Below are 25,492 nucleotides of genomic sequence, written 5' to 3'. Positions count from 1 at the left end.
CGGATGCCCGGAATAAATTGGCGATGTTTTTGAGAAAACGGTACGTCGTTTCTTGTCGTGCAGATTAAAGCTATTGGGAATTTCGCCCGTGAAGGTCAGAGTGGATCACCGTTGACAACGTGTTTCGACATCCATCCTGTCAAGGTCAATTATACTACGTGGGGCTTTTGTCACGACAGGCCGATTTAACACGCCACCGTTCACAGAGTTATTTACTTGAAGTGGCTCCATTTCGACAAAAGGTAACGCAACGGCCGGCGACCATGCGAAATCGGTAATTACGGGTTATTATTGCTTGCCAAATTCCGTGCATCTAATTTGTAAAGGATTCTTAATTCCGGAGAAAAACCCGAAAGAAGTCGAGGAATAACAAGATCTGTTATGCAATAGTCATAATAATAATAATCGTCGGTTGTGAGGCAATCGTTCTATGAACACACGTTGTTTGGTAAATCTTTTGGAAAAATTGGTCTAAAGCTATTTAGATAGAACTTTCTTCGTCCCTAAAGTACAATCGACCCAAACCATTTTCAAATATGAACTATCAAAATTTGCCCAATTTTTATTATAAGTTAAAATACGAATTGATAAACTGCTGACAAAGAAGCATAATATACATTTGTATGACGTCATCAACTTTTTAACAAGAACAACGAAACCGACAAAAAAGGCAACAAAAAAGGGAAGACAAAAACGCGACAAAAAAAGTACAAAAAAGGGAGTGAAAAGGTGGAAAAAATTTCGACAAAAAAGGCAAAAAACGAGAAAAAAACTTTTAAAAAACCGCAAAAACGAGCAAGATAAGTCCAAAACAAAGGATACAAAAAATGTGTAAAAAGAAAAGATAACCAAATAATACGATCAAAGAAAATGCGACAAAATCAATATATTTATCAAAAGTACAGAAAAAAGATCAAAACAACGAGAAAAACACTAGAAAAAAAACTGCTACCAAAAAATACCACAAAAAAAAGGCGATAAAAAACGCAAAAAACAAAAAACGACAAAAAAGCACCAAAAAGAGACACAAAAGTCAAAAAAGGGAATGACAAAATAGGCGAAAAAAGACGATGAAAAAACGACCAAAAAAAAAAAGCGTTAAAAATGTTGAAAAAACTCGATAAAAGTTGCAACAAAGTGAGTAAAAAAAACGAAAAGAAGTGCCAAAAAGGGTACTAAAAGAGGGAGTAACAATGACAAAAAAAATCGACAAAAAATAGCAAAAAAAGCCCAAAAAACGACAAAATAGGTGAAAAAAAGGTGAAGAAAAACAACAAAAAGCGTTAAAACTGTTGAAAAAAACGCGATAAAAATTGTAACAAAGTGTGTAAAAACAAGCGGAAAAAAGTGCCAAAAAACGGGACTACAAAAGGAAGCAAAAAAGGGACCAAAATGACAAAACATCGACAAAAAAGAACAAAAAAAAAGCGCTAGAAATTAAAAAAAGGACAAAAAAAAGCTGCTACAAAAGATATATCATAAAAAGAATGACAAAAAAGACACAAAAACGACAAAAATAAGTGAAAAAAAAACGACGAAAAAACGACTGCAAAAGCGTTAAAAATATTGAAAAAAACACGATAAAAGTTGCAACAAAGTGAGTAAAAAGAAACGAAAAAAATGCCAAAAAAGGGAGCAAAATAGAGACTCAAAAATGACAAAAAATCGACAAAAAAAAAAACAAAAAATCCAAAAAAAGACAGCAAAAAAGGGGCGACAAAGAAAGATTATAAAAAATTAGACACAAGAAGTGTTAAAAAGATGCAAGAAAAAACTGAAAAAAAAACAAGAAAAGACACAAAAATTACCACAAGAACGAAAGAAAAACAACAAAAAAAGGCATTTAAAGAAAGGATAAAAAAATTGCTTGAAAAAGGACCCAAAAACCCTAACAAAAGAAATGCCAAAAATGACAAAAAGTAGGCGCCAAGAAAAGACAAAAAAAACTATAAAAAAGCATAAAAAAATCTGAAAACATCGTGTTAAAAGTCACTATAAAAAGGGCCCCCACAAATACAACTATAGAAAAAGCGAAAAGAAAAGGCAAAAAGGGAACAAAAAATGGCAAGAGGGAGACTACAAAAACGCCGAAAAATCAGGTGAAAGAAAAGCAATAAATATTGTAAACAAAAAACGACAATAAATGACAATAAAAAATTGTAAAAAAAGCGACCAAGAAAAAAGCGATAAAAAAGCATTCAAAAATACAGAAAAAGTTCTTCAAAACAGCCAAATAAAAAGTGACAAATAAATGGATAAAAATCGGCCAAAAAATGTGACAATAAAGTCGACTAAAACGCAAAAAGTGGTGAAAGAAATCTACAAAAAAAAAGAAAGCGGCAAAGATGACACAAAAAAGCGGAATCAAAAAAAGCCTACTAAATGTCAAAAAAAAAGGTGGAAAAACTATTAAAAAAAAATAAAAAATGATACAGAACGTGGAAAAAACGGTACCAATAAAACGAAAAAAACAATACAAAAGCGACCAAAAATAACACAAAAAGACGACAAAAAATAGTACAAAAAATAGAAATAGAAAATGCAACAAAGAAAATTTAGTAAAAAAAGCAATAAAAAAGGAAATCAAAAAAGACGACTAAAAAACGACCAAAAAAACAACAAAAAAAGTGCCACCAAAAACGACCGACAAAAAAGTGCCAAAGAAGGAGATAATAAGCGGCTAAAATTATTAAAAAAACTGAACACAAAAACACTACAAAATCCTACAAAAAGACGCCAAAAAAAAAACACAAGAGAAACCAAAAATGAAACGGAAAAAGGGACCAAAAAAAAGGCGACAAAAGAAAAGGACGACTCAAAAACCGATAAAAACATCCGACAAAAAAACGACAAAAACTTAACAAAAAAAAAGGATCAACAAACCACAAAAAACGTTAAGAAATGTGGACAAAACGCGATAAACAAAAACGATTAAGAAAAAACAAAAAAGGTCACAAAAAATTGCAAACAAAATGACAACAAAAATTGACGACCAAAAAATTACACAACGAAGCGACAATAAAGACGACAAAAAAACTTGACAAAAAAAGGGTGACAAAAAAGTCAAGAAAAAGAGGAGGCAAAAAAACACAAAAAAGTGGCATCACATCAATTTTGGTTAGCGTTTTATCATCTAAGTACATAGTACACGATATTCATTTCGTAACAACCAATCCTGTATTTGCAAAAATTTGATGACGTCATCACGTTATTTCAAGGAATTATAAATTAAATTTATGATAATTTAAAAAACGTGTCTTTTCCAAAATCGTCGTTCTCACACACTTCCCCCTAGTCCATTTTCGTTTTTTTTTCAGCTGGAAGTGTATTTGCGGTTCGGGCCGTTATCCTCCGTCGTTGATTCGCGAGTCGGCTCCTCAGGTCCGTAATTTTTCACGCTAAACCCCGACAAATTCTCTCGGCGTCTCAGTTATCGGTTGCGGCGTGTTTAATCGTCGCGGATCCGTGTCACCGTCGTCGAATAACCCCCAGAGCGTCTCGAGTCTTCATCCTCAAATTACCATCTTTAAAACTATTCTTTATCCGAGATCATTAATCTTCCTTTATAGTCTGGGCAATTTTATGCAAAACTTGGCATTATCCTAGCGACAGTGGCGTCTCTCGCGTCGAATGACGGACTTATCTCGGGGGTTCCCTCTCGATTACCGCGCAAATCGCGTGTCATTTGTTAACTCCCCGAGCGGCTGAGAAACGCACAGGTGCATCGAGGGCAATTTGGCCAGGATTTATACCGGAAAGATCCTCGACGGATCAACTCCTGCAGCGGCAATAAAACAAAGAAGAACGAACGAAGACGACGGAGAGAGAGAGTCGATTGTAAAAATATTAATTGTTAAAGTTTGAGTCGAAAGAGGAGCTCGTGGGAGCGCTCAAGTCGCACGAACAACTCTTTGCCGGGTATATAACTAACTACAATTTGCTCATTGTTCCGGCACCAGGCATTATCTTTATTAAGTTTTACTGCCGGCGAAGCTAACGCCGTGAAACAAGCAACACTCGACTGATGTCTACGGCCGCGACGGCTCTTTCCAGATATTTAATATTGATAATGTAACCCTTCACGGTTAACCGTTCTAATTTATTTTCGGGAAATGCGCGCGGTATATAAATCGTCGCAGGATACGGTTCTAATTAAACCTGTCCGAATGAGGGAGACTCCACGGCTTTTCTTACGTTTTCGTTGTTTCGTTACTTCGCCCTCATCTTATTATCATTATCGCGAGAATTAAGGACGCAAAAATAAAGGAAACTTAATTAATTGAGCCGGAGCGCCGGGAAGTGAGGGCTGATGTAGTGCCACTCTGCGAACAAACGGAACGAAATGAATTATTGCCGAAGAGGAGCCCTGACACTTGTACACTTTTAGTTTCGTCATCATAATCTAACCAGAAAATCGCCTCTTTGAAAATCTGACCGATCTTAAAAGGACTCGATAACAATTTTTTCCTTTTTGCCATGATAAAATGATATTAATACAAATGTGTTTTACATCAAACTCAGCTTTTTTTGTGTGTATTCAAGTGTTCATTCCAATATCATAGATCTAGGGAAAACCATACGTTTTGTTTTTATATTATTAATGTGTGGGAGCATTTTTTTTAATCGGCACCGATTTATTAATTTTACCAATTTTCCAGTTTTCGATTTTACGATTTTTCAATCATTCCATTTTTGCTTTGTTAGTTCTCCGATTTTAAAATTTTTTGAGTTTTAAACTTTTAGTTTTTTCTTTCAATTTCGTGTTTTTTTTTGTTTTCAGCAAAAGAACAAATTTATCTCAACTAAAATATTGGAAAATCGTAAAATTGTATCATTGAAATAATGAAAAATGCAATAAATTTAAAATGAAAAATCCAAAAAGTTCAAAATGAAAATCGAAAAACTAAAAAATCGAGACCCCGAAAATTTGAAAAATTGCAAAAACATGGAAAAATTAAAAATAAAACTGCAAATTCGGATAATTGAAAAAATGGAAAAACGAAAAAATAAAAAATCCCGAAATTGAAACATAAAAAAATCGAAAAACGAAACAATTTTGCAATTTTTCAATTTTAAAGTTTTCAAGTTCTTGATTTTCAATTTTAATCAAAATGAAATTTGGCAAAATCTAATAACTGTAACACTGAAACATTAAAAAATGCAACAATTAAAAATTGAGAAATTGAAAAATCGAGAAAAAGAAACAATTCTGCAATTTTTCGATATAAAATTTTTCAAATTCTCGATTTGTCATTTTTTAATTATTCAACAAAAGGACAAATTTATTCAAACCGAAATTTTGAATTGAATTGAAAAATCAAAAAATTGGGAAATCGAAAAATTGAAAAAAATAAAGAAAACTCTAAAAAAAAAACGAAAAAATGCGACTTAAAAACTGAAAAATGACACTTGAATAACGAAAAATTTAAAAATTGAAAAATCGAAAAATGAAAAAATTGAGAAATTGAACAATGGGATAATTGAAAAAACAATTGAAAAATCGAAAAATTGCAATATTGAAACATGAAAACCCTGATTAATTAAAAATCGAGAAAGTGAAAAATTGAAAAAACGAAAAACAAAAATTTCTATAAATTAAATAATCAAAAATACAAAAATTCTTTATTTCAAAATCTAAAAATTTTAAAATGAAAACCGGAAAACTGAAAAATTAAGAAACTTTAAAAAAGAAACATGGAAAAATTGTAACATCGAAAAGACGAAACACTGAAAAACCGAAAAACTTAAAAACCGAGAAATCGAAGATTTGAAAAAATACAGAAACTGAAAAATCGGATAATTGAAAAGCTAAGAATTGTACATTTGAAAAAAAAACTAGTAATTATTTGAAAGAAGTGAAAAATTAAAAATTGGGAAATTTAAAAATTAAACAATTACAAAATTGTAAACTTGAAAAAAAAATAAAAACGTAAAATCGAAAATTTGTAACATTGAAAGCTGAAAAAGTGATAAATTAAAAATTGAGAAATTGAAAAATCGAAAAAAACGAAAAATTGGAAAAAGATGTAAAATCTAAAAATTAAAAAGCCACTTGGAAAATCGAAAAATTAAAAAATCGAGAAATCGAAAAATTGAGAAAATAAAAAATCGAAGAAACGAAACAACTTGGAAGAACTTTCAACAAAAGGACAAATTTATTAAAAGTAAAATTTTAAAATATCAAAAAATCGGAAAATTGTAACACTGAAAAACCAAACAATTTAAAAATTGAGAAATCGAAAAATGAAAAAATTGAGAAATTGAACAATGGGATAATTGAAAAAACAATTGAAAAATCGAAAAATTGCAATATTGAAACATGAAAACCCTGATTAATTAAAAATCGAGAAAGTGAAAAATTGAAAAAACGAAAAACAAAAATTTCTATAAATTAAATAATCAAAAATACAAAAATTCTTTATTTCAAAATCTAAAAATTTTAAAATGAAAACCGGAAAACTGAAAAATTAAGAAACTTTAAAAAAGAAACATGGAAAAATTGTAACATCGAAAAGACGAAACACTGAAAAACCGAAAAACTTAAAAACCGAGAAATCGAAGATTTGAAAAAATACAGAAACTGAAAAATCGGATAATTGAAAAGCTAAGAATTGTACATTTGAAAAAAAAACTAGTAATTATTTGAAAGAAGTGAAAAATTAAAAATTGGGAAATTTAAAAATTAAACAATTACAAAATTGTAAACTTGAAAAAAAAATAAAAACGTAAAATCGAAAATTTGTAACATTGAAAGCTGAAAAAGTGATAAATTAAAAATTGAGAAATTGAAAAATCGAAAAAAACGAAAAATTGGAAAAAGATGTAAAATCTAAAAATTAAAAAGCCACTTGGAAAATCGAAAAATTAAAAAATCGAGAAATCGAAAAATTGAGAAAATAAAAAATCGAAGAAACGAAACAACTTGGAAGAACTTTCAACAAAAGGACAAATTTATTAAAAGTAAAATTTTAAAATATCAAAAAATCGGAAAATTGTAACACTGAAAAACCAAACAATTTAAAAATTGAGAAATCGAAGAACTGCAAAAATAAAAAAACTCAAAATCGAATAATTAAGAGGTCAACAATTGGAAAAGGAAAAACTGTAACGTTAAAAATGAAAAAACTGAAAATTTAAAAAACAGAAAAATCGAACAATTGCAAAATTGAAAATCAAAAATAGAAAATTTATTCACTTGAAACACCGAGAAATTTAAAAATTGTAATCTTAAAACTTGAGAAATTGAAAATTGAAAAACAACTGAAAATTTGAAAAATTGGAAAAGAAGAAACTGTAAAATCGAAAAACTGATTAATTAAAAATCCAGAAATAGAAAAATACGAAAACAAAATTTTCTAGAAATAGAAAAATCGACAAATTGTAAAGTTCAAAAGTTGAAGAATCGAAAAATTAAATTATTTAGAAACAAAAAATCGAAAGATACAAAAAATTTAAATTGAAAATCTAAAAATGTCAAAATAAACATCGAAAAAGTGTAAAATTAAAAATCGAAAACTGAAAAATTGAAAAAAAAAACGAAAATTGAACAATTAAAAAAATTGAATTACGGAAATGCTGAAAAAATAGCGAAACTAAAAAAGTTAAATCGTAAAATATTGCTACATAATTTTGATTTTTTTTCCAAAAACATTGGATGTCAAGGGTATAAACTGAACATAAAGTCATAAATTATTACACAATTTTAAATTTTTTCCAAAAATCTGGATGTCTAGGGTAAGAAAACACGAATTTATAAACCACAAATGCAGGTGAATGTTATTCTATAAAATTTGAATAAGATTTATTCAGCAAAATTTTATTAAAAAAATACTACTTCCTACCTAAAATCTACTCTTATTCTTAAAAAAAAATACTTCAGTGTTTGATTTAAAATATCATCTGAAAGAGTTCTTGTTTTGAATTCAAAATTTTCTGTAATCAAACCAAGAAATCGCCCACTTTATTTTATCTAAGTGTTTAGGTATTATCGAAACCCGCTATAGGGTACTGACAATACTTTCGTGTGCGATAGTAACTTTCGATAATTATTTCATAAATCTTTCTTTAGAAAATAAATAGTTAAAATATTATACGAATATCTATTTATTTTTTTCTTAATAAAAATCCAATAATAATAATCAATAATATTGTATCTACACCTACACCACTTTAGTGACGAGTATGGTCAAGCCGTCACAATAGTAGACCATTTTTAGAGTTGTTCCATCTAGTAAATTTTTTTTATTGAATATTTAAATAAAAATGAATAAATACATAAACAAACAAATAAATAAATATGCAAATAAATATATAAATAAATAACTTTTTTTTCCATCTAGAGTGTGAATTACTATTTGCCTGGGTGAAACCAAACGAGTATTAAAAAAGTACTTCAGTCACGAGTTACATATAAATTTGTTTCTAAACGGAAAGGATTTACATAAAATAAAAAATGGCGTCAGAATAAAAACCACATTTATATTTTAACGACGAGTTGCACTTAGATTCTATATAAATTGCATTACAACAAAATTATACAATAAAGTGCAATTTTAATGTCTTCGTCGTAAAAGCGATTTTATAGCTACTTTCATAAAAATGATAAATGGAGGTAGGAGACTAATACTAATTGACTGCAGCACATTAACTAAAATTTATTTTTTCAGTACTTAGCTTACGTACACCCCATTTTATGTGACCATTGTGTAATTTTGCTTAGTAAATGTTACTTAAATTTTATAAAATAACCTCAACCTACATCTGTGATTTATGAATCTGTCTTGATTCTTTCCCGTATATATCAAAATTTTTCGAAAAACCGCTTTTTCCCGTTACCCTCCTGACCACGTCGTCCCCATTCTTCCCACAACACCCAAGGGTCGGATCCGGCAGCTATGATTCTTGCCTTAGCATTCCATAATTGCACAGTTGTTGTCATAAGATCGCTAAACCCCCGTTAAGACGCCCAGGTTGTTTATTAACCCTTACCTAAGCAAGCTATGAAACTCGGTTGTTTTGGTTCAGAGCACGGCTGGAATTACACCACCGTCGCCGCCGCCGCCACAGTCTCAGGATTGAGATATTTGCATTGCAACGATATGTACTAATAACAGCACGGGCTTTGCTCATTGTTTAGATTTTCAAGCCGGGGTCTCGTACTCTTGTTAGCTTAGTGTTCCCTTATGGTTACGTAGACCAGGAATTAGTAACAACGTCTTCAGGTGGTAGTCGCCAGAAGGAAATTTACACATTGCCGAGAAGGGTTGTGTTTGTTTGTTCGCGGGATGGAAAAGAAACAACGAGCTTTGGTGCGCGTAATAAATCAACACGTTTCGTGCTGATAATACAGGGTGTATCAATAACAATATCCTGCGTGTCTGGGGGGTATTAGCGGGATCATTAGCAAAGAAAGAATCTGCGAGGATTCCTGCGAAACAATGCACCAGGAATTATGACGCACGCGATAATTAGCGCAGCAGGAAAGATAACTCTTTCATGATCGTTTGCTATCAGGAGTGATTAACACGGAATGGAGGGATATTAATGATTCGTCGGGGGTGGGCTTGAAAAGTTGGGAATTGGATACATGGGAGGATTTTAGGAGCGACGTAAACACGCTTTTATTTAAAGTCTTATAAAAAAATCTGTCGGTAAAGGAAAGTAAGCTTAAGTAAGGTATGGGCGTGTAACGTGGAAACTCTAATTCGTTAGGACACACATCAATCGAAAATGTTTCTAATTTCCCGATTTTTGATTTCCGTTATTAGTAATCTTGTAGGGGTCCTGATCCATTCTTATGTGAAATTATGTGAAAACGAAAAATTTGAGTGAGAATTGGTGCCAAATTGAGAATAATCTTCTGTGAATTATGAATCTGAAATCGCGGTCACGACATATATGCAAATAAAGGTGAAAAGTAAGTTTAAAATGGTTAAAATGAGTTCAATCGATTTAAAGTTCATGTCAAATTATAGACAATCTTCCGCTAAAAACAAATCCGAAGTCGCCATCACGACATCTATTCATATAAGTGTGAAAAGTGAAATAAAAATTTTCAAAATTTTTCAAAAAAATACTTAAAATGAGTTCAATTGACTCAAAGTTGATGTCAAATTGTAGAGAATCTTCCGTTAATTACAAATCCGAAATCCCCATGAAGACATACATATATTTAAATAAACGTGAAATGTGAGTTCAAAATTTTCAAAATTTTTCCAAAAAAATACTTAAAATGAGTTCAATCGATTCAAAGTTAGTGTCAAATTGTAGATATTCTACCATTAAATAGGAATCCGAAATCGCAATCACGACATCTATTCAAATAAATGTGAAAAGCGAATTCAAAATTTTCAAAATTTTTCCAAAAATCTACTTAAAATGAGCTCAACTGGCTCAAAGTTGATTTCAAATTGTAGTTAACCTTCCGCTGATTACGAATCCGAAATCGCCATCACGACATCTATTCATATCTATAAGGTATAGGCGAACTTAAAATTGGGACTATTTTTCAAACGTATTTCCTATTCAAACGAAAAACAATAATGTAACAATAACATTATAAACTTATTTCTTAAGAACTCTCAATGTTCCATTAACAGCCGCTTCATTAATTCTTTTGCGGTTGTTCCACAGCAATCGCTTGAAGTATTTTTCGTCAAATTCCTTGATTTTCTTTTTTATTCGCTGCTTCAATTGCCTAAATGTCCAAGCTGACCAGTTTTCCTCATAATATAAGTACTTTATTCTTCAAATGTGACTAAATAATGTTTACTTGAAGACGCTTTGTCGTTTTGGTAAGAAAAATAGGATTCATCATTATAAATGATGTCTTTTTGGGCACTGAGTTTGAAATCACCAGAAAATGGGGCATTTAATCTAGCTCTTTGTCGTTCCTGTTGTTCAGGTGTCGATTTTCATGCATCTATTTTGGTATAACGGTTAATTCCGTTTTGTTTTAATATTTTCGATATATGCCGACTGACACATGATATTGCTTGCTAACTTCCATGCAGTGGTCTCATTTTTCTTTGAAAGTTTAACAATCTTCCAAATTTCTTCTTCCGTTAATTTTCTTCTTTTTTTCCCAGACTTTTCTTTCCTTTCTATTCCACCAACTCCATGCAATATTTCCCAAACTCCATACATAGTGGTTTTCCTAATTACATAATTTTTTAGTCCCTTAACCGCCAAATATGGAGTAATCTTTGGCTGCCTGTCATACACTAAATTTATTAATTTATTCTTTTCAAGTTCTTTTAGTGGGGCCATTGCTAATATGACAGTTTTGCATAAAAATAAATTATCATCATAACAATCTAAACGTTATATTTAATACAGCACTATGCAAATTGCTTCTTTATACAAAAAATGTGAAAATTAATTATAGTCCCGATTTTAAGTTCACATACCTTAAATGTGAAAAGTGGATTCAACATTTTCAAAAATTTTGCTTAAAATGAGTACAATCGACCCAAAGTTGATGTCAAATTGTAGATGATCTTCCGCTAATTACGAATCCGAAATCGCCATCAAGACATATATTTAAATAAACGTGAAATGTGAGTTCAAAATTTTCAAAATTTTTCCAAAAACATGCTTTAAATGAGTTCAGTCGACTAAGAATTGGCGCCAAATTGTAGATAATCTTCAGCTAATTACTAATCCGAAGTCGCCATCACGACATCTATTCATATAAATGTGGATACTAAATTCAAAATTTTCAAAATTTTTCCAAAAAATGCTTAAAATGAGTTCAATCGACTCAAAGTTGGTGTCAAATTGTAGATACTCTACCACGAAATAATAGAAGTGCGAAGTCGCCGGGACGACATTTATTAAAAAAAGCGAAAGGTGAGTTTATAAAATTTCAAAATTTTTCCAATTGATCAACTGCATCCTTTTTCATTATTGATTACTTAATGTTTGAAGTATCAACTAAATAAACCGTAAATTTGCGTGTCAAGTATTGCATGCATTTCTTACAGGGTGAATGGAACAGAAACATAATCTGGTTTTCCGCCATAATTAATCTTTCAAATAAAAAAAAAACTAAAGTCATACAACAGAGTTTACTGCAATAAATTATGTATAATTTGCAGCGACCTGAAGAGGAACAGCCCGAAACGCAACATAAAAACATTTTTAATCCTTAACCTTTAATAAAGACAATCAAAGCTATAGGACATTTGATTTAAAGACAATTTTAACGAGCAACCAATCTTTCTCAGTTGTAATTAATAATAATAAATAAATGTCTTACGTCCCGTTTTTGTATGTTTTTTTCTTCACTCCAGCACCTCTTAAACCGAGTTGAGTTCCTAACTTATTTATAGACCCTAAAGCTACACCTAAATTACGAGATATGAATGTCGCGAAACAGAGACTTTCATAAAGTAATTGCTTCTTATAAGTCCCATTCGAGTTATTCGGAAACAAATCCTTTCATCTGGGATTTCTTCCGCACTTTATACCATAATTTACACCCCTTACTGTTATTAATCTAATGGGAATCCACTTCAAGAGGACATTAAACGAAATACGAGTCGGTGAAGGAGAAAATGTTTACCAAAAAAATCAGTTTGGCACGTGCTCACCTGAGACGCTAGCGCCATCTGTCCTCGAAAAGGCAAATTAACCGAGGGCTGGAGATTTAAATGCCGCGTTGCCTACTTCACGACAAAGTTTCCAGAGTGTCAAACTGACTCCTGGGGTGCGATTTTGTTTCTCGATCGAAGCGATAAATTAAATGTCATTACGTAGGTTTTAAATGCAAAAGTTTGCATTTATTCTTTGCATATAAACTTATTAAATGCTCAAAAGTTTACAATTACCTTAATTTTAAGAACTTATAACTCAGAATTACGATTTTGAACTTCTATTTTGACATAAATTTCGAGGTCATGTCTCCAAAATTTATCACTTTACTCAGAGCTATCGAGAAAAGATCGCTCCATGAAGACTTGATTTCGTGACAGAATCGAGAAATGTGACAGAAATGTAGCATCTCAACCAATCAGCAAACGAGATTTTGTCGCCAACGGGTTTTTTTCGATCGAGAAACAAAATCGCACCCCTGGACAGTAAAAACGCTCGCCGTAACATTAACTACCCCCTCTTTAACGTACTGACGTCACTTTGATAATTATCACAGGATTGCTACTTCGACGGGACGCAACAATCAAGGCCACCCGTGATGTGATCGTTTCTCGTCGATAACGACAATTTTAGCGTTTAGTTCAAGTGTTTCACTTACCTGTGTTACCACGTGCCCCAGCATCCCCAACCAAACGAAACAAAACAAGTTCGTTCATATTAAACTTCAAAAAAAGTTCGAAAACAGAGAATTACTGACGTAATTGTCTAAATCCGTGTCCGCAACACCGCAAACACAACATTATTGTTAATTAAACACCTCAATTCGCAAAAAATTAGTGGCAAAATCGTGAACTCGGAACAACCCGAAAACTGGCAAAGTTCGCAAAAATTGTTAGCCCAAAATCAATTTCATTCATAATTAACCCGATTTCACATAAATTTTCGTTCAAAAACTCGCCCGAAAATCCAAAAATGCACTCCAAAAAAATCGGCCCGCGCCGCCATGTAAGAACAAACGAATTACGAATCGGCCGCGGCCAATCAGACTGCATTCTGGGTAAAGCGCGCGCTTTTCAAACCACACCTCATTTTGGTACAATTTATTACAGTAAAAAGAAAATAGGACTTATAAATGAGACTCTAACAATATAAATTAATAAGAAGGTTTAAAAAATAACTGTCTTTTCGTCTTATTGCCTTGAACAATAATGAAACACGAGGGAATAATACTGAAACCGTCCACAAGCTTGTACTACCGGTTCTTGATCTTCTGCCAGTTGCTAAATTTTTGGTAGGCGGCGTTCAGTAACTGGTTGAGATGTTTGGTCAGGTGGTGAGAGAGCGGCGACAACTCCCTGATTAGCTTATCCTCGAACGGCTTCAATTTGGCAGTATGATATCGATGCAGCGCTTCGTGCATCTTCACAGCTTTCTGTTCCATGGTGGGCGTGCTCGGGGGGAAGCACTTCCAGAAGTGACTGAGCAACTCGCAGAGGGCTAGGTACAAATTCCTGACTTCGTTTTCGATGTCGGCGGGGACGAGCTCTGCAAAACCGAGTTAATTGGGCGAAAATATACCTTCTAAGTTTGAAGTGAAGTGTCTTACGTGCTAGTGACTGCTCCTGGAAGCCGCGCATCAGCGCCCCTCCCGGCGACAGTTCCCCGAGAGCCCCCACGGCGGCCGCCGGCGTCACCAGCGACGTGCTCGGGTGCCTGCTCTGCCACTGCCGCGTCTCCTGCAGCACCCCCCTCAACACCGACGACGCTTCATTCGGATTCAGCTGCTCGACGTTCGAGTCGGGCATCGGCCCGTGCAAATACCGCTCCACTTTCGACAAACTCAGACTAGGACCCCCACTGCTGCTGGCACTCGGAGAGTCTAAATCCTCGTACGTGATTTTGCTTTGGATTCGTTGTTTTTTGGCAACGTGGCCGTCGTCGGGCTTCTCCTCGCTCACATTCCCGTTTTGTTTAGGCACATTTTTCGCTTCGGCTTCGCTATTTTCTTGTTTTTTGGTCGCTTTGAGGACCATGATCGAGTGCTGGTTGAATCTTTTGATCATTGCTTGACTGACGGTCCCGGATGTGACGTTCGTCTTCTCGTTGGCGACGCCGTAGCCTTCGTCCAAAGTTTTGTCTTCGAATTCCGTTATGTTGACTAAAGGGTCGTCGACGCCCGTTTGGATGTCCCTTTTCATTTCCTGGTCGTCGATTTTGCCGCATTCCGTGAAGAGGTCTTTGCTCTCGGCGTACTTGCGGTCGCGGTGGAAATAGTGCGATTGGAAAAATTTCGTCCAGAATTGAGATTCAGACAGTTTAGTGGGGACGTTTTCTACGTATTTTTTTTTAACGGCGGGGTACGTTTTGAAAATACATTCGATTATGTCGGGGGTTATGTTGTATTTTAAACCGTTGCAGCCGTCGGTTTGAGGTTTAATATCAGCTAAGAAGGCACCAGAGACACCTGCAGAAAATTCACAAGGGATTTTATTTTACATTCTATATTTGTCAAAAAATACAAACCAATATCTTGGGGTTGTTGCTTTTGTTTCTGAGTATACTGAGACGCATGCTGGACCCAAAACTCCTCAGAAGTCACCACTTCAGTCATAACTAAGTCTTTGTACAGCTGCAGCAATGCAGGATTCGACGACAACAACTTATTCTTTTCTTCCAACTCCCTATCAACCTAGAAACACACAATTACGCCACTTGAACACCCAAAAACCCCAAGTTCCTACTTTTCGCTTAAACTTTGGCAGTAACGTTTGTAACATCTCCTTAACTTTATCTCTATCGGCAAGCTGAGCTTGCAGCCCATTCCTATTCGTAAAATGGAACGTCGACGACACCCCATTATGCAAAACGACCTGTAATTGCACCTTCACTTTTCCCTCAGGCGAGATTTTCTGAGCTAAAGCACACACGTCAGGCAAAGTCGCAACAAACCTACTACCTACATTTGATGTCAGCGTATGAGTGGGACACCGCCACCGTGTCCCTATTCTCCACCATCCAAATCAGCCGCTGATCCATCAGGAAAAGCGTCCCGTCACCCTTCTTGTAGCGGACTTGGGGCACTTGCAGCAGGACATCTTCGCTCGACGTAGTCATAGTTAATTCACACAACGACACCTAATTGTTGACGCATTTAAACACTGAACGATACGATTTCATTATAGACATTCAAGTAATCACAAATATTCTTATTTTGGGAGATAAATCGGGTTTTAGCACTTGGGAGTTCTAACCTATATGGATACATGAATGACGTGAAGTTGATTTGACGTTTGTGATTGTGACAGCCGGCCAGGACTGCCAATCGTGCGGTGTAGGTCTGAGTGCAGGGTCGGACTATCAAATAAAACGACAAATAAAAAGTACAAAAAGCGACCAAAACAATCGAAAAAAGTCTATTCCGTTGACAAAAACTTTAAACAAAATCGGTAACAACGAATTCACGAAACTGACAAAACATCGATCGTTTGCAAGGGCCCAAATATTTCCACTCCACAAAAAGTGTTAGTTATATAATTTGCATTAGCGCTTCTGGACAAAGACTTGTCCACTTTTTCACCCAAATTTCGTCTTTTAAATTATTTTAAATACCCCTCACTCCGTCCCTCGTTGACGTTTACCGCAAACCCAAAATCCCCAGTTTTCCCCAAAACCACGAGAAGCATGGCTTCGATCCTCCGCTCTTCGAAATTCGTACGGTATATAGCCGGTTTCGCGCGAAACGTGGTCTTGAACACCCCCCGCGAGTTCGACGGCAACCTCGTCAACACCACACAATGCCTGTGCGGCGCCATACCCCGGTAAGTCCATTTTCCTACCGGCGCCCCCAACATTACGCAATCCCACTTCCAGTTCGTTCGCCTCGCAAATCCCGGCGCAGCACGACCAGAGTCTCGAGAGCAGCCTGCGGCGGCTGGACCAGGACGTGCGCAAGGTGGGGCGCATCTCCCGGAGGGACATCGAAGACGTGTTGGAAGAAATCAGGAGTTCGCGCTCGGCGACGAGCTCGCAGTCGCTGCTGGTGATCCGATGTTGCGGCAACTTGGTACCCGAGGAGCTCCCGGAAGTGCGCACTAAATTAGTGCAGGAGATCTGGAGCACCCTGAATAAGTTGAACGTGCCCATGGACGTGTCGCACTATAACGCGCTATTGAGGGTTTATTTGGAGAACGAGCACCCGTTTTCCCCGACGGAGTTCCTCGGGGACTTGGAGAGTAAGGGGATTGAGCCGAATCGGGTCACGTATCAGCGGCTAATCGCGCGGTATTGTCAAGAGGGGGATATCGAGGGGGCCACCAAGATTCTGGAGTTCATGAAGGAGAAGCAACTGCCGGTTAACGAGAGCGTGTTCAATGCGCTGATTGTCGGACACTCGCAGTCAGGGTAAGTTACAATCGTCGACCTACCGTTATTATAATTATTATTATTGTTGTTGTTGTTGTTGTTAATTAAAGGGACATGGACTCTGCTCAAGGTATCCTGAGTGTGATGACCCAAGCCGGTCTCGAACCCAGCGCCGACACCTACACGACCCTCCTCTGCGGCTATGGTAAAAAGGGCGACATTGACGCCATCACCAAAATCTTCCAAGAATGCGACACCAAAGATATCCTCCTCCTTGACAAAGACTACTTAGACGTTATTTACGCCCTAGCCACCAACGGTCACGTCCACCACGTTTCCACCATCCTCTCCAAAGTCAAGCGTGCCATTGGTTATAACCAAGACGCTATTAACCTAATCCTGCGTCTCATCAACAAGGGTCAAGAAGATGGTGCCTTTTTGGTGCTCGAAACAGTGGTCCGCTCGACCAATCCCGACGGGACTTTAACTCCAGTGGGGAGTTTCTTTGTAAAACAACTAGTCAAAGCGAACCGGCCCGTCGAAAAGATTGTCCAATTGTGTACGAAATTGGAAGAGAAGGGGATGTATAATCGAGCGCTGCCGCTGGCTGCCGAGATCAGTCTAGAATTAGGGAACGATAATTTAGCGTACCCGTTACTGAACGAACTAGGCAAGAAGGACATTCCAGTGCGACAACATTTCTTCTGGCCGTTGATCATAGCCAAAGGGAAACAAGCGTCAGATCAAGGAATCATCGACGTTCTACTAAAAATGAGCGACTTTGGAATAGCTCCGACCGCGGAAACCTTGAAGGAGTACGTCATTCCGAACTTGAAAGGGTCGAGTAGTGAGATTTTGGCGACCCTGCGGACCGCGAATGTATCTTTAGGGAGTTCGGCGGCGTGTTTGGTTCACAATTTGTTGAATAAGAACGATATTAAAGAGGCGGCGCTTATTTCGAGCCAAGTCGGTGCCTACTACACACCTGACTTGCTTAAGCGGTCTCTTACTAATGCGTTCTACAAAAGCGGTGATTTGGATTCATACGTGAGGATAGTTCGGAACATATACGACAATTTGGAAAGAGGACGAAGGAACGAAGAGGACGACACTCCAATTGACAAAACCGAAGTCGTCGGTAATTTAGTCTTGGATTTGTCCAACAACCAAAGAGAGTTTCTCGAGGTTGTGGAGAACGTCCTCCAGGGTTTGATTGCAGAGGGTTTGAGCATCTCTACGACTGCAGCGGAGAAGCTCCAGGACAAGTTAGGCGAGAAAATGACAGAAGGGATTTCGAACCTCCTCGGAAAACTAACCTCAGGGGATTTAACCCCAATCCCAGTCCCCAAAAAGCTACCTTCATATACACCGTCGCACCAGATGAATATCGAACAATTAGAACGACTTATCCACAACTTGGAAGCTAAAAATCAGGAGACCAAAGGTTTAAAAAGACAACTACTGACGTTGTACTACCGCGAGAAAAATCTAGACAAAGTCGAGACTCTCATTTCCGAATTGACCCAACAAGAAGGTTTCGTTTACAGCGCGGGAGTCCACGCACAACTAGCCGATTTGTACGCACACCACAACAACGAAGAAAAAGCCATGTACCACTACAACAAAGTCAAAGAAGTGCAAGCCGACGACTTCAAACTCGACGAATCTAAAACTATATCGATCGCGCATCTGCTCGTGAGGTCGGGTAAGTTCGACGAAGCTATCAATCTTCTCGAGAACACCCCACGCGACAATCGACAAGAAGAGCGCAACTTTAACTACTCCGCGCACGTATGGAGGTTCCTCAACTCCCTAGCTGAAGAAGGTCGCGTTGATGAATTGAACACCCTGTTTGACACTCTAGTGCGGAAGGACTTCATCGAAGTCAATAACATCCTTCTGGGACCGTTAATCAAGGTCCATTTAACGAACAAAGATCTGGATAAAGCTGTAGAAAAATTCGAGTGGTGTGTTAACCAGTTTAGGGCCACACCATGGAAGAACGAGCTGGCGTGCCAACTCATCCAAAGTGAGGATGCAGAGAAGCTGCAGAAGTTAACCGACTTGTCGACTTCGGTTCATGGAGAAATTAATAGTTTGTACGATTTGGTGTTTGCTTTCGTGGAGTGTGGACGCGTCCGACAGGCCAGAAAAATTCTAGAGACGCCGGGGCTGCAAAATCGGCCGCAACGGATCAATAATAGGTGTGAAAGGTATAGGCAGGAGGGTAACGTGAAGCCGCTGGAGGGTTTAAAGGATGCGACGAAGGACTTGGACCATATTAATCGCAACGACATTTACTATCAACTATTGTTAAGCTACATTAAACAAGATGAGGCGGATAAGGCTCTAGGACTTTGGACCCAAATGCAAGAAGAGGATCTTCTTCCAACCGACTCGTTCCTCATTAGTTTAGGCAAATTTTTGCAAGAGAAAGGGAAGGCAGTACCTTTTGTTATTCCAGAAAATACGACCGCTCCAAGTGTGGAAAAAACACCGGTACAGACTTTCAGAAGAAAATTGAAAGCCGGAGAAGTCGATGGGGCGTTGCAGTACTACAACCCGAACGACCGCAGTTACACCATCACCGACGGGTCGCTACTAATCGAGAAGTTGATTCAGAATAATCGCATCGGGGAGGCTACGAAAGTCACTTTCCACATGTTGGACCGAAACTCGGTACCACTCACCCGAGTGTTCAAGTTTTTGTTAAACCGACTCGCAAACTCTGGCGATTTGGACAACTTAGCCATCATAAATGACAAGATCAGTCAGGAAGTTAAGAAAAATATTTCGTTTGATAATCGCTATTGCCACGCCAATTTAATAGCAGGGAGAGCCACTCAGTACTTAGACAACTTGGAACGCGAAATCGATAGTGCGAAAGAGGAGGATTTAAGAGCGATTGAAGAGAAGTTCCCCCGAGGTGGCGCCTACGGGATTCTGGAAAGGCACCCCGAATTGCTAAATAAGTGTAAGTGTTTTCGTTGAGTTAGTAGTAGTTTGGTTGATGATTGTTTTCAGATGAGAGTCTTGCGATTAAGTACGGCCAGAGAGGCATCGTGGCGCCACTTAACGTCCTCTGGACTAACTACTTTATCACTGGGAACGACCAAAAAGCCGACGAAATCTGGAATAGTTATCTGAAAGGTGCCCCGAGGATCATGTTCCAAAGGATAGTCCACGCGGCGCGGGACACCCAAGACGAAACCCTAATCCGAAAATTAATCGAGCACTTGAAAACTAGCAACGTAACCGAAGGCGCAGTCGGGAACGCCTACAGTTGTCTATTAGACGTGTTAGTTTCCAAAAACAAACCCGACGACCTCGTCGCCACGTTCGAAAAAGCCATCACCGACGCGGGTTTAACCCACATCAACCGAACTGCGGTACTTAGAGTCAAAGAAGTATATGATAGTTTAGGTAAACCATTCAATTACGCAATCCCGCCCAAAAACCCCAAAAGTATGACCAGCACGAGTACGACGTCGTCGAGCGACGAAGAACCCAAAAAAGCCACAGTCTAGTTAATTTATTGTTTTTTTTTTTTTGTTTTTTAATAAAAGCGTAGTTCGTATGTGTTCTCATATATTGTCTCTCATAATTTCGCGTAACAATATCACTTTTGAAAACCTACCTAATAAATACAGTAACGATATAAAATTTAAAGCGGTCCAACTTTCCCGCCAATACTATGCCAGGAACACCACAAAGAAAATAAAAAAGAAGATAAGGACCCCGAATATTTTAATCATGAGCCACCGGTTGGACGTCACTGATTGAAAGTACTTAAGGATTTGCGCATGCGCCGCTTCTATGTTAATCTCGGCGTCTTGCACGTTGGTGTCTATCCGCTCGACCATCTCCTCTTGCTCCTTCACCATGTGTGCCAACTGCTGGAAAATCCCGCCTAGTTCCACTATCGTCGACTCTATGTTCTGCATGGTCTCGGCGCGACTCTGCAAGTAGTTGTCGGTCTCGTCGTACATAAGCGCCGCCTGCATTTGGGTCCGCTGTGGAACTAAAGACGTGTTCTCTAAGTTGATGCTAACTTGGTCCTGTTCTTGCAAGAGTAGACTCCCTGGGGAAGATTCGATTATTTATAGATACACAAAGACAACTGAATTTGTACCTTGTGCCGCCGATGAGACAGGCGGCGGCGGTAGACCCCCTTGGGAAAACTGCTCCCGGCGGCTTTTCTGGTGTTTCAAGTTTTCGGTCCTCACCTCCAGGATTTGCTTAAAGTCAGTCGACATGGTGGCCAGCTTGGATTGCAAAGCCAACACGACGCTGCTAGAGTGCGACTGCAGGTGCCTCCCAGGGGTGAGATGCTTCTGCTTTTTTGAAACATCCTGTAGTTGGGCGATTTGTTGGTTGAGGCTGCTCAAGTCGCCTTTGATTATGTAGGTGAGTTCTTGGATCTCGGCGGTGCGGTCGTCGAAGAGAGACTTCCGTTTGGCCACTGAAAAACATAGTAAAAGCTGGATTGAAGTTTAAATGCGCGCCAAATTTGTCAACTCATCACTACGAACAACGACGTTACGTTGAGTCGTAAGTAAATGAACTACAAATAAGAATTATATTATTTATTTAACAAAGATGGACAGATTTATTATTATTTGTACAACTAATTCTCAAAGGACCTAGATCCAGCCTCTTCTCATTAATTCTCTGACGACGAAAGAGACCTTCGGCTTGCACCCTTCCGCTAATTCTTTCATGCCATTCAAGAAATCATCCCGTTGTAGATTATCCACCTCTTTTGTGTCTTTATCCAGGGCAAACATGGGCTTCATCATCAACAAAATATGGATAAATTCAACCTGTTTCACCACTGATCCCATCTCCCTCAGGAAACCTTCAAACGTAAAAACCGACGTGTCGCTGTTTAATTTTTCCAACCACTTCACGAAACTCTCAAAATAGTGAAGTAAAAGATCATCCAACTGTTTTTCCAAAACGGGCAGCTGGACACTACTAAACAAAAAGAAAACGACGTCTCTTGTCAGCGACGAGTACTCGTAGATTTGGTAATCCACGAATTTAACATCAACGGTTTTGCCATCCACGACTTTCACCATTATGTTGTTCGTCCACATGTCAGTGTGAACCAGACTCACGTAGGGAGTATTTTGAAATTCTTTACGATTTTTGGAAGCTGCGAATCTTGAATTCGAGTGAAGCGTCTCTCGGATTTTTGCCATATTTTGAACACAAAACTCGTCGTCTACCAATATGTCGACCAACGAATTAATAAGCTGCTCCACGCTTTCCGGCTTACTCTCATACATGTCAAACTCGTCAAAAAACTCCCCCAATTCCTTGTCAAAAACATCGGGTTTGACGGTCTTCAACGCACTCACAGTTGCATGCAACTCGGCCATTTTATCCAAAATCAGTTTACTCTGGTCAAAATCGAACCCCACTTTTCGATCCATGATGGTAAAACCGTCGGTTTTTATATTTTTGATGAGTAAAACCGCGTCGTTGTCCACTTGGTCGCTCGAGGGTTGCAAACTGAACCTCGCGTTGTAGAAATCGGGGTAGGAGCTCAATAAGCCGCTTAGTCCTCGCTCCTCTTGGAACTTCCTCAAACACGGCGCTATGGTTCTATAGTAGCCGACTTCGTTCCGGAAAGTCTTCTCGCTTCGGAAAAGTCGTCGAATAAAATCGTTCTGAGGTATCATTTTAGCGACAGCCCGAATCGACTGATCGTCTTCGAGGGTGGCGTCTACCGAGAAAATCGCACTCGCGTAGTTGTCACCGGCGGAAGTCAAATTTGTGATTGAGGCACTAACGACTTCGGAGTCGAGGAGGTCGTTCAATTTTTTTATTTCGTACGGAGCCATTTTTTGTGTCGACGTGAGTACTAAGAATCTCACGTTATAAATGTTATAAGAAAGTGAAGGTCATATCTTTTATCCCCACTGCCAACAGGTAAACATAGTGTGTTTGCTGAATTAGTAAGTGAATAGTTTTAATAATACATCACAATAAAAAGATATTTTGGGGTTTTAACAAAGAACTAGTAAAACGTGGAAACTGATAACGCACTCAATATTCGTTCACTTATCACCATGTTACCATTAATTACAATCTGGAATGGAAAATGTAATGGAATGACTGTTGTTCTCGGTTTAACGCGTAAAACTATATGATGTAAACTAGATTGTTTTTCCTCCAATATTACGCAATTGTTTTTACGTATAATTTTATCCCCACCGGACATCTAATGACGTCATCTTAAAATTTTTGCGACATCACACAAAATAATAAAGAAGTCAACAATTACATAATTTATTTACTCCAGTATTAAGTAATCACACAAAATCTCTATTTAAAGCCAACCTCTTCTTATCAACTCTTTAACAATAAAATACGCCCTTGGTTTGCACCCTTCCGCCAACTCTCCCCCACTATTCATAAAGTCATCTTGCTTCAAACTATCCACATCCTTAGCATCCTTATCGAGGGTATAAATCGGCTTCAACATCAACATGATATGGTAAAATTCACCCCATTTTACGACCGACCCCATCTCCTCCAAAAACTCCTCGAACTTAAAAATCGACGCATCACACCCTAGTTTCTTCAACCAATCACCAAATTTCTCGAAATAATAACCCGCAAGCCCATCGAAATTCCTCTGAAGGACCGGCAACTGAACACTCGTAAACAAAAAGAAAACCACATCTCTAACCAACGACGAATACTCATACATTTGATAATCGACAAATTTCACATCGACGGCTTTATCATCAACAATCTTTATCATGATATTGTTAGACCACAAATCGCAATGGACGATACTCGCGAACGGGGTTTTCTGAAACTTTTCGCAATTTTTCGTCTTGGTGACACGGGAACTGAACTCAAGTCTCGCTCTGATTGTTTTCATATTCCGAACACAAAACTCGTCTTCTTGTAGTAGATCAACGATCGAGTCGATTAATTTTTGATTTTCGTCATCTTCCGCCTCAAACATGTTGAATTTCGCAAAAAAACGTCTCAAATCTCGTTCGAACACTTGCAGTTTTTGGGTTTTCAAAGCGATGGCTGTTGCGTGTAGTTCCGCCATTTTGTCCAAGATTAGTTTAGTTTGGTCCAAGTCGAAGCCGATTTTTCGATCAAGGGTGCAAAAACCCGTTTCTTTGATGTTCTGGATGAGTAGGATTGCGTCGTTGTCGATTGTGTCTTTGGAAGGGTCTAGGCTTGTCCTAGCACCGTAGAAATCAGGGTATGAACTAAATAGATCAGGGAGATTGTGTTCTTTTTGGAAGTTGGTCAAACAGGGTGCTATTTTTTCATAGTAAGCAACTTCGTTCCGAAAGGTCCTCTCGCTGTTGAATAGTTTCCGAATCAGTTCGTTTTGTGGTATCATTTTTGCTACGGCTCGAATTTGTTTTTCCTTTTGGCCATCTTTGATAGTCACGGCTACTGAAAAAATTGCACTTGCGTAGTTGTCTCCAGCGGATGTTAAATTCGTAGTGGAAACACTGACAATTTCAGATCCTAAAAGATCTTGTAATTTTTTGATTTCGTAGACTGCCATGTTCTGTTTAAGGACACACAAAAAAATACACGTACTGCAAATATAGAACACGTATTACGTAAACTAAATTACCTCACGTAGATTATACGTTATCACTCTATTTGAGTGTATAATTTTGGCTGGTTACGTTCTATTAATAAAACTTCACCGATTTTAAATGATTGCGCATTTCAGATAAAACTAAATATATTTTTAACGTCCATCAACGGCAAGTTACTAATTTAATTCATTTTTGGGTTTTCAATTGTTTTTTATTACAGAATTCAGAGCGGCTAAGACGTGTTGGCGTAACCTTACCCGCTGCGTCTTCGCTACCATCACCTGCACCCTAACCACTTCCTACAACTACAATAAAAAAAATCTTACACAGTGTTAGCTTCTCCAATTTGGCATACGTGCTGGCGATATTCCTCCCAATATTCTTCGCTATGAGCATGAACTCTGAATGACTCTGTATCGCTTTGGATTTCTTGGGGTCGCGCACTGCCACTGCCCGGGCGATGCTCCGCCCTTGCAACGTCTGTATCGTGTTAACAAATTCGCTAGTCCGGTCTCTCGCAGCCATCACTGGTTCGGGTTCGTGGTAATCTTCACCGGGAAAGTCGTCTTCTAGGTAGTAGTCCTGGGGGACATTGTTCGGATATGCACTATTTACGTAATTGAGGTTAGATTGATTCGACCAGGAATTCTCGCTCGAGACAGACACTAGAGGCTCGGATTCAGAGCCAGCGCGGCGTCTCCTAGCGAGCATCGCATTCTTGAATTTTCACTACGAGAAAGCGAACAGGCAAGGGGCGAAAACCGTACTTTCACATATGTTGGAAAACTTGACGTGGGCCCCTGTTGGAGTGGTGAGGGTGGCGTTGGGCACACGACACGTTGGCAAAGTCGGGTTTTCTAAAAAAACGAAACTGGGATAGGGTTTTGTTGCGGAGTTTTGGCCAAATTGCACTTTAATCACAGTTTTGACAATCAAACTGACAC

General features: G+C 37.8%; 5 protein-coding genes across 5 annotated transcripts; 1 reads left to right on the top strand and 4 right to left on the bottom strand.

The window, feature by feature from the left end:
• Positions 1 to 13,679: 13,679 nt before the first annotated feature.
• Positions 13,680 to 15,922, bottom strand: LOC135140888 (general transcription factor IIH subunit 1). Its single transcript, XM_064071627.1, has 5 exons — positions 15,555 to 15,922; positions 15,336 to 15,508; positions 15,118 to 15,283; positions 14,201 to 15,058; positions 13,680 to 14,139 (listed from the first exon to the last, which is right to left on the bottom strand). Exons 1-5 carry the CDS (start codon positions 15,706 to 15,708, stop codon positions 13,847 to 13,849), a joined length of 1,644 nt encoding a protein of 547 aa, XP_063927697.1. The 5' UTR covers positions 15,709 to 15,922; the 3' UTR covers positions 13,680 to 13,846.
• Positions 15,923 to 16,241: 319 nt separating this feature from the next.
• On the top strand, positions 16,242 to 20,545 carry Bsf (bicoid stability factor). The gene is made up of 4 exons (XM_064071625.1): positions 16,242 to 16,412; positions 16,465 to 16,995; positions 17,067 to 19,930; positions 19,981 to 20,545. The coding sequence occupies exons 1-4, from the start codon at positions 16,276 to 16,278 to the stop codon at positions 20,481 to 20,483; spliced, it is 4,035 nt and encodes a 1,344-aa protein (XP_063927695.1). The 5' UTR covers positions 16,242 to 16,275; the 3' UTR covers positions 20,484 to 20,545.
• Positions 20,528 to 25,490, bottom strand: LOC135140891 (syntaxin-5). The gene is made up of 3 exons (XM_064071631.1): positions 24,875 to 25,490; positions 21,089 to 21,418; positions 20,528 to 21,037 (listed from the first exon to the last, which is right to left on the bottom strand). The coding sequence occupies exons 1-3, from the start codon at positions 25,257 to 25,259 to the stop codon at positions 20,649 to 20,651; spliced, it is 1,104 nt and encodes a 367-aa protein (XP_063927701.1). The 5' UTR covers positions 25,260 to 25,490; the 3' UTR covers positions 20,528 to 20,648.
• On the bottom strand, positions 21,528 to 22,851 carry LOC135140890 (uncharacterized). The gene has a single exon (XM_064071629.1). The coding sequence runs from the start codon at positions 22,803 to 22,805 to the stop codon at positions 21,600 to 21,602; it is 1,206 nt and encodes a 401-aa protein (XP_063927699.1). The 5' UTR covers positions 22,806 to 22,851; the 3' UTR covers positions 21,528 to 21,599.
• Positions 23,238 to 24,859, bottom strand: LOC135140889 (uncharacterized). The gene has a single exon (XM_064071628.1). It carries the CDS (start codon positions 24,506 to 24,508, stop codon positions 23,294 to 23,296), a length of 1,215 nt encoding a protein of 404 aa, XP_063927698.1. The 5' UTR covers positions 24,509 to 24,859; the 3' UTR covers positions 23,238 to 23,293.
• Positions 25,491 to 25,492: the final 2 nt, after the last annotated feature.

Source organism: Zophobas morio, unplaced genomic scaffold, assembly GCF_036711695.1.
Source record: "Zophobas morio isolate AGI-343-1 ecotype UQ-CSIRO unplaced genomic scaffold, CSIRO_AGI_Zmor_V1 ptg000041l, whole genome shotgun sequence".
Taxonomy (NCBI): domain Eukaryota; kingdom Metazoa; phylum Arthropoda; class Insecta; order Coleoptera; family Tenebrionidae; genus Zophobas; species Zophobas morio.
This window is presented reverse-complemented; position numbering and strand designations above follow the sequence as displayed.

Coding starts and splice junctions, on each gene's coding strand:
- Bsf (XM_064071625.1), top strand. CDS start 16,276: ATGGCTTCGATCCTCCGCTCTTCGAAATTCGTACGGTATATAGCCGGT. Junction 16,413..16,464: donor CTGTGCGGCGCCATACCCCG/GTAAGTCCATTT, acceptor TCCCACTTCCAG/TTCGTTCGCCTCGCAAATCC. Junction 16,996..17,066: donor GTCGGACACTCGCAGTCAGG/GTAAGTTACAAT, acceptor TGTTAATTAAAG/GGACATGGACTCTGCTCAAG.
- LOC135140890 (XM_064071629.1), bottom strand. CDS start 22,805: ATGGCTCCGTACGAAATAAAAAAATTGAACGACCTCCTCGACTCCGAA.
- LOC135140889 (XM_064071628.1), bottom strand. CDS start 24,508: ATGGCAGTCTACGAAATCAAAAAATTACAAGATCTTTTAGGATCTGAA.
- LOC135140891 (XM_064071631.1), bottom strand. CDS start 25,259: ATGCTCGCTAGGAGACGCCGCGCTGGCTCTGAATCCGAGCCTCTAGTG. Junction 21,419..24,874: donor ATTGGAGAAGCTAACACTGT/GTAAGATTTTTT, acceptor TATGTTTTTCAG/TGGCCAAACGGAAGTCTCTC. Junction 21,038..21,088: donor TGTCTCATCGGCGGCACAAG/GTACAAATTCAG, acceptor AATCTTCCCCAG/GGAGTCTACTCTTGCAAGAA.
- LOC135140888 (XM_064071627.1), bottom strand. CDS start 15,708: ATGACTACGTCGAGCGAAGATGTCCTGCTGCAAGTGCCCCAAGTCCGC. Junction 15,059..15,117: donor GCAACAACCCCAAGATATTG/GTTTGTATTTTT, acceptor AATTTTCTGCAG/GTGTCTCTGGTGCCTTCTTA. Junction 14,140..14,200: donor CCAGGAGCAGTCACTAGCAC/GTAAGACACTTC, acceptor TCGGTTTTGCAG/AGCTCGTCCCCGCCGACATC.